This window comes from Priapulus caudatus, unplaced genomic scaffold (assembly GCF_000485595.1).
Source record: "Priapulus caudatus unplaced genomic scaffold, Priapulus_caudatus-5.0.1 Scaffold2707, whole genome shotgun sequence".
In the NCBI taxonomy this organism is placed as follows: Eukaryota; Metazoa; Priapulida; class Priapulimorpha; order Priapulimorphida; family Priapulidae; genus Priapulus; species Priapulus caudatus.
This window is the reverse complement of record NW_014579768.1, coordinates 8,846-17,459: the sequence shown is the minus strand read 5'-3', so window position 1 is coordinate 17,459 and position 8,614 is coordinate 8,846. Positions and strand designations below refer to the sequence as shown.

The window sequence follows — 8,614 nt, the reverse complement described above, 5'->3', positions numbered from 1 at the left end:
GAAGTAACAATGGCAGCAGTGAAGCTGGTTCCGGTACTTGTACTGTGCGCAGCTTTAGTGACGGTGAGGACGCAGTTTTTGCAGCAACCACGTGACACGGAGACAGTCGAAGGCGCTGACGTCACAGTAAGGTGCATCTTGGACCTCCTTTATGAAGGGGGTGGTGAAGGGCAAATATCGGCTGAGTGGTATCGTGACAGTGTCTATATATCGATCACGAAAGAAGACAGGTACTCTTACATCGACGACAACAAGTATGATACGGGTGACTTCAGCATTAAAATATCTAACTTAAACGTGGAGAAAGATGACGCAGAGTTTCACTGCCAATGGAATTAGAACGAGGTAGCACCTGATGACAAACCTTTATCTACTAAGAGTTATATAACAGTGCTAGTGTCACCACAGTCGGTTTCCATGTCTTTTATAGACAGCTCTTCATCACCGGATGGAATGCTACAGTTCTCTTGTGTATCGGACAGCAGTAACCCAGCAGCTAGCGTCACATGGTTGCTGAATGGTGAAGATATCACTGCCGACTCCAGTCAAACAGAGGAAGCGGGTTCAAGAACAAACACGTTTACAGCAAATAGCATCCTCAGTCACACGTTCTCGCCGATTGATAACGACAGAGAACTGCAATGCAATGTCTTGATCCATGGCGACTTAGCGGTAGTGGAATTAGCCGAGACCCTGTACCTGAAAGACACTGTGACCATCAGCAGCAGCAGCAACCCTACTGGAAATGAAGTCTTCTTACCAGAGACAGAGAAACTGACATTAACGTGCAATGCTGATGGCTATCCAGAACCATCTTACACGTGGTTTCACGACAAACAGGGGATACAAGCTGCAGGCGACGAGGTGGTGATCGAGTTAGTCGAGTTTAAACACAGGAGATTGTACGCGTGTAAAGCAACTAGTGTGTTTGGAGAATACATGTCGAGTAACAAGTTGAATGTGACCGTGGTCGTGCCAGCAACGTACGTCCCCATTGAAATAGACGGCAATGCTGTAGCAGACACAGAAATAATTCATGTAGGACCGCATGAAGCTAGCTGCACTTCAGACAAAAGCTTCCGGGGGAACAGTAACATGGAAACTTGGTGATACATCTGTAGAGGGAGCTAATACATTACATGTCAGTGAAGTCGATGGAACTATAACGACGTACAGCAAACTGACGCGTACGTTTACTGCTAATTATCACGATAAAATACTTGCCTGTCATGTTGACATCCACGAATCACTTCAGTCACTGTCAGTTGATGTTCGGCTCAATGTACAGTACATGGGGCAGGTCAGAGTAAGCGGTGACAGTCAGGCAGGCGTTATGACTGTCATTAACGGCAGTGCGCTTTGGCTGCTGTGTAACGCAGACGGAAACCCCGAGCCAAGTTATGCATGGCTTCACAACAAATCACTAGTTCCTGCAGAAGTGAACCGCGTTTACGAAAAGGAATAGGTTAGTTTCGTAGATGCTGGTGACTACGCATGCTCAGCCGCTAACATTGTAGGAGTTGTGAACTCTGCTAATTCAATGTCTGTAGTCGTCGTTGCTCCTTAACCAAATACATCGAATACGGCCTTCATTGTCGGACTGGTAATCGCTGCTTTGGTTTTGATCATCTTAATCATCGTCATCGTCGGCGTCTGTGCGAAGAGGAAGCCTGACTCAAAGTCCTCTACTTCTTCGACGGAGAGCGCCAAAAATGGCCACGATAACCCTGGCATGGGTGTTTGGACAACGGACATATCCCACAGTGTACCGGAGCAGTATGAGTCGGGCCAGGGAGAAAGCTACACCCAACCTCACAGAACCTACCCACGACCGCAGTACGAGCCCAGTTTCGGGGAGAGCTACAACTACCCCGGCAGAATAGACGGCGTGCTACCGCAGTATGCGCAGGAATCGTGCGGCCAACCTGACAGATCGCACAGTGCGCCACGTCAGTATGACTCCGGTTACATTGATATCTTATCTGAAGACTCTTGCAGTCAGCGTGCTGCGCCAGTAGATGGCGCTGATTGGATGAGAGGAAGCGACGACGACGCTGCCTATGTTATTCCTCCCATGAGAACGTTAGGTTATGGTCAGGGCTCTGGCAACGATTATAACTCTACGCATTCACCCAGTGGCTGGATTCCCAACAGCGACTCGTATCGTTATGGTGGACAGACACGGAACACTTCAGATGAGAGTCGCTTTAACACTCTTGTCTGAACATGAATCAAAAAGTACTAGACTCACTTCTATGGCGTTATGAAGAAACTTCTATAAAAAGTATATGTATTAAAGTAGAGAATAGACTATAGGAGTCAGTTGCCTGAACATTTCACAACAGCACACGTCCTGTTGCATTAACACGAGAAATGCAATACTATGTGATCACGTCGCGTTATATTAAAACACAATTCCGGATTCGTTAGGAAGTCTTTGATTTTCTTTACGGATAATAAATAACAAGATTATATACGATATGTGAAACGTGGTTTCGTTTCTGCATCACGGGACATAAGAGTCACACGCGCTAATCTAACAAGTTCGAGTTTATTGTTTGTCTTAACAATACAAGATTTTTGTTTATTGTTAGTTTGTAATTACATCATAAAACACAGTAGTCTATGTACATTATTATAAACTGACGTCTAGAAAGCATTACAAGTAAAATGGGTCTTGTCGTGTAGTTGTGACATTCCGTCAAGTGGCGTAGCCATGGTGAACGGTTGGCCATTTTTGTGTTTAAAACGTGATCGGACTACTTTGTAGAAATTCGCATCATAGAGCTGGCAAATGTTTCGAGCGGAGCATAAAGCATGAATCTGTAGTTTTTTAACATGAATAAAGTGTACGTTGTGTATGCGACGTAACAGTGTGAGTATTTTTAATTAATTTCTGTTCGATGCTTATTCAGGTCTGCTGCCTATGGACGCCTTCTACTGTTGTACAACACATTAAAATTTAATATGGCCATCGCGTGGGGAACTATGTGTGAGGTGAATACGTTCACATGCGGATGTGTCATATAGCGCCCGCGCGCGGTGAAATACACGCGATAGCACAACATACAAGCGGTTAGCCGTTAGGAGTCAGTTAGATAATAGAGAAAAGCTGAGTAAATTTCTATGCACAGTGTGCCTTCGCGCGGTGAAATACTAACGCGATCAGGAGCTAATAATAACTTATATATTACTAGCGGGATACCCGGCGTTGCCCGGGATCTTTTTTTCCCACTGCAGTTCCGGACCCTAACCTTAACCCTAACCCTAACCCTAACCCTAACTCAAATGGGAAAAATAATTTCGCTGCCCCGGGAAATCAGTGGCGTTACTAAGTTGGTGACCGCTTGGTTGAAAGGAAAATCTGTACGCACCGCCATCTATTGATGAATAGAATTGTCATGAATTATTATTTTTTTAAATTTTTTGTTTCAGCAAGAATCACCTCTCAGACGTGCTAATTCTGAAAATATCTTTAGTTATCCTCTAGGCTGCGGAGTTCTCAAGTTATGCGAGTACGAACTAATTCGGCTGAACAACTTTATATATATAGATTAGCTCTTAACGAGATGTACGAATACGTTTACATGCGGATATGCTATGTTGTCGCTTCACCCGCTCATCAAAATCATGCTTATATCAACTATGGTTAGGGTCAGAGTTCTGTTTAGTGTTAGAGCTATGGTTAGTGTCAGAATTAGGCGTAGGTTTAGATTTAGGGTCAGAGTTAGGGTTAGCACGCACGTGCATACGTGCATGTACACTCATGCACATATATACGCACATAGGCGAGCACACGCACATACATGTATACACGTGTGTACACACACAAACACGTGCAGGCGCACACTCTTCCACACAACGCGCACGCGTGCACGCGGACACAGGTTTCGTGTCGTTTTCTTGCTTTTGATTCGAAATGCAAAAATGTAGGAGCTGTGGCTTGTCACGCACCCCTAATAATTATTATCATATATTTATATATAAGAGCCCGCGTGTGTAGGTATACTAACTCTGCAGACTATGGTTGCACGGCGACCAGGGGATACAATCTGCAGGCGACGAACTGGTGATCGAGTTAGTCGAGTTTAAACACAGAGGATTGTACGCGTGTAAAGCAACTAGTGTGTTTGGAGAATACATGTCGAGTAACAAGTTGAATCTGACCGTGTTAGTGCCAGCAAGGAATGTCACAATAAAGATAGACGTTAATAATGTAGACGGTAATATGACGATACTTGCGGGACCTCTTGAGGTTACCTGCACTACAGGTAAAAGCTTTCCGGGAGGAACAGTAACATGGAAACTTGGTAATACATCTGTAGACGGAGCTAATACTTTACATGTGAGTGAAATTGATGGAACTATAACGACGCACAGCAAACCGCGTACGTTTACCGCCGATGATCACGACAAAATACTTGCCTGTCATGTTGACATCCACGAATCATTTCAGTCACTGTCAGTTGATGTTCGGCTCAATGTACAGTACATGGGGCAGGTCAGAGTAAGCGGTGACAGTCAGGCAGGCGTTATGACTGTCAAGCACGGCAGTGCGCTTTGGCTGCTGTGTAACGCAGACGGAAACCCCGAGCCAAGTTATTCATGGCTTCACAACAAATCACTAGTTCCTGCAGAAGTGAACCGCGTTTACGAAAGGGAACAGATTTGTTTCGTAGATGCTGGTGACTACGCATGCTCAGCCGCTAACATTGGAGGAGTTGTGAACTCTGCTAATTCAATGTCTGTAGTCGTCGTTGCTCCTTAACCAAATACATCGAATACCGCCCTCATTGTCGGTCTGGTAATCGCTGCTTTGGTTTTGATCATCTTAATCATCGTCATCGCCGTCGTCTGTGCGAAGAGGAGGCCTGACTCAAAGTTTCCTATTTCTTCGACGGAGAGCGCCACAAATTGCCACGATAACCCTGGCATGGGTGTTTGAACAACAGACATATCCCACAGTGTACCGGAGCAGTATGAGTCGGGCCAGGGGGAAAGAAGCTACACCCAACCTCACACAACCTACCCACGACCGCAGTACGAGCCCAGTTTTGGGGAGAGCTACAACTACTCCAGGAGAATAGGCGGCGTACTACCGCAGTATGCGCAGGAATCGTGCGGCCAACCTGACAGATCGCACAGTGCGCCACGTCAGTATGACCCCGGTTACATTGATATCCTACATGAAGACTCTTACAGTCAGCGTGCCGCGCCAGTAGATGGCGCTGATTGGATGAGAGAAAGCAACGAAGACGCTGCCTATGTTATTCTTCCCATGAGAACGTTAGGTTATCGTCAGGGCTCTGGCTACGATTCTAACTCTACGCATTCACCCAGTCGGTGGGTTCCCAACAGCGACACGTATTGTTATCGTGGACATACACGGAACACTTCAGATAAGAGTCAATTTAACACTCTTGTCTGAACATTAATAAAAAAGTACTAGACTCACTTCTATGGTGTTATGAAGAAACTTCTATAAAAAGTATATGTATTAAAGTATAGAATGGCCTATAGGAGTCAGTTGCCTGAACATTTCACAACAGCACACGTCCTGTTGCATTATCACGAAAAATGCAATACTGTGTGATCACTTCGTGTTATATTAAAACACAATTCCGGATTCGTTAGGAAGTCTTTGATTTTCTTTACGGATAATAAATAACAAGATTATATACGATATGTGAAACGTGGTTTCGTTTCTGCATCACGGGACATAATAGTCACACGCGCTAATCTAACAAGTTCGAGTTTATTGTTTGTCTTAACAATACAAGATTTTTGTTTATTGTTAGTTTGTAATTACATCATAAAACACAGTAGTCTATGTACATTATTATAAACTGACGTCTAGAAAGCATTACAAGTAAAATGGGTCTTTTCGTGTAGTTGTGACATTCCGTCAAGTGGCGTAGCCATGGGGAACGGTTGGCCATTTTTGTGTTTAAAACGTGATCGGACTACTTTGTAGAAATTCGCATCATAGAGCTGGCAAATGTTTCGAGCGGAGCATAAAACATGAATCTGTAGTTTTTTAACATGAATAAAGTGTACGTTGTGTATGCGACGTAACAGTGTGAGTATTTTTAATTAATTTCTGTTCGATGCTTATTCAGGTCTGCTGCCTATGGACGCCTTCTACTGTTGTACAACACATTAAAATTTAATATGGCCATCGCGTGGGGAACTATGTGTGAGGTGAATACGTTCACATGCGGATGTGTCATATAGCGCCGTACTTGCTGTGCTGGCGCCGATGAGTCTTGGGAAGGAAAAAGTATGGGAGCCCGATGGACCGTCTAAGAGTACGCGGAGACTTGCTCTATCAGACGTGGACCCCGAGGTACCTCCCGCAGACACCAGACGTCCTCCTCATAGCTCCGCGCGCCTACTGAGCGAACTCTTGAGCCTCCTGCACGGCGGTCCGTCGCAGATGACGGAGACACTTTCGGAAATCCGCTAAAACTCTGCTCGAGTCTGCCAACACTTCGTGGGCCACGAGCTCGCCGGGATGTTGAACGTGTGCCGGAAGTGCCGACACTTGCCCGCTAGACCGCAAAAGGCGCGCGCTCAGGAAACAGGCGGTTGAAAACAGCAGCCATCGGCCCGCCTCCATGGGAAGAGATGGCCATCGACTTTGTCGCGGCCACTGCCTTCCACGCGAGCGGGAACAAGGTATTGCGCTAGGTCGCTTGTGATTAATTTCACCCAAGTGGGCGGAGGCATATGCTTTTTTCCTCGATCAAAACAGCGCGAAACCGCGCGGCGATGCCTGGTAACGCCAGCTGTTTGTGCCGATTCGGTTGCCCCCGCAGCTTACACTCGACCAGGGTAGCCGTCTTTCGAGGCGAAAGCTGTTTGCCGAGATCTGGCAAGCCTCCTCGAAATTACCAAGACCCGCACAAACGCCGCACATCCGCAGTCGGACGGCGCATAGTCGAGAGACTTAAACCGTACCATCTGGATATGCTGGCCAAAAGCGTCGGAAAACGCAGCAGAAAAACGACTGGAGACGTACAAGCCTCCCTTTGCGTGATGGCCCAGCGTACCGTAGTACACCTCAGGAGAGTACGGGGGACAGTCGTGAGCCGAACCCTCATGATGTTCGGTCGTGAGGTCGCGATCGCCGTGTGGACCTCATGTTCGACTGCTACCGGACTGGAGTATCCGGCTTGCCCGTGGCAGTATGTTGATTGGGCTGAGCAGTCCATTCGTGCAGCGCGATCAGCACGCGCGTACGCAATTGGAAGAGCCGCGGAGAGGCAGAAACGGATTATGACAAACGTGTCAAACCGCAGCCTGTCCGCCGGGCACCTGGTGTGGCGATAACTACGATGCTGCCTCTGGGAAACTGGGGCACTCACCTGGCAAGGTCCGCTCCTAGTAACACGGGAGCAAGGGACGCTTCGCTGGCGTGCACGGCCAGGAGGACTGACCCACCTAGTGTGGTAGCGGTCGACGACCACAACCATTACGTGGGGCGACTATCTCCAGGACGTGCGCTTTCCGGGAAGCCGCCATTCGATAAAGATTTCCCGGGGACCACGGTAGCCGAGGGAATCGACGTGGCCAACCAGCATGGACGTCTCATTTGTGCCGAATCTGCCCGTGAACGTCAAGCTGAGGTAAGGGGAGCTTGGTAACTCTCTGTGTAGCGCAAGGACAGGGCAGCATGCGCGATTTACACGTGCCATGGGCGTCCTGTGCCAACAGTTGCCGGCATGTTCACGGTAGGCGTAATGTCAATGCCGGAGCGTGGGATCTTAGGTTTCCCCGAGCTCGGCAGCATCCTTTAGTGTTTCGCTACCGCTCACGAGCGAGAAGACAGGGAGGCATCGGGTAAGCGATTACCCTCCTCCCAGTGTGAGGCTACGCAAGGATTCAGACCGGTTGCCATTCACCGCCACGCGTCTTGGTAAGTCTGTGCAGCTCTGTAACCCCACCATAATAACGTGTCTACGTGTAGCCAGTGTTGCTGGCCAATTACCCTACAACCTTACGTACGCGCCGATTTCCCAGCGTTGCATTGCCTTAGACGCAAATCGTACAGGTGGCTGGTACGCATTTCCTCGTCGACGCCTACGGTGCATTACAGGCTACCGAGCACGGACGGATTCACAACCCCGCCCCGTCAGCGGCCGTTCGCCGGCCGCTGGCGGGCATGGGCCGGCGGGCATCGGCGATTTCGACTATGCCTTCCATTTGGCGCCCGAGCGGGTGGAGGGCAAGGCAAACCGAAAACCATCGCCCCCTGTACGATATCGAATAAATGCGCTCGACGGAATACATGCGCCTGCTAAGTAAGTCGCCAGTCGTAGCAGACGCGCTACAACCGCGGAGTGGTAAAACGCGGGTGGGAGAAAGGGGCGTGCTTTAAAAGCGTCGTACTCCCACGGTGCGGACAAAGTAAGTGGTACGTAATGAATACGGGCATAGCTTGCCTCCCGTGTTTCTGGAAGTGTGAGAGCTAGGGCAACATATCGCGCTGATTTTGGCATGGTATTGTGGGCTCGGTTCTGCACATGATCTCGCGACCCCTCATTATGCTGTTCACCGCTATAGTGCAGAGTATCCGTATTTTTCCTTGCTCGGAGTTAAAAAAGCAAGAACG

The 8,614-nt window shown here is 48.1% G+C and overlaps 1 protein-coding gene across 1 annotated transcript; it reads left to right on the top strand.

Moving 5' to 3' along the window:
* The first annotated feature begins 417 nt into the window (after positions 1–417).
* Positions 418–1,110, top strand: LOC106818976 (cell adhesion molecule 2-like). Its single transcript, XM_014823642.1, has one exon. The coding sequence runs from the start codon at positions 418–420 to the stop codon at positions 1,108–1,110; it is 693 nt and encodes a 230-aa protein (XP_014679128.1).
* Positions 1,111–8,614: the final 7,504 nt, after the last annotated feature.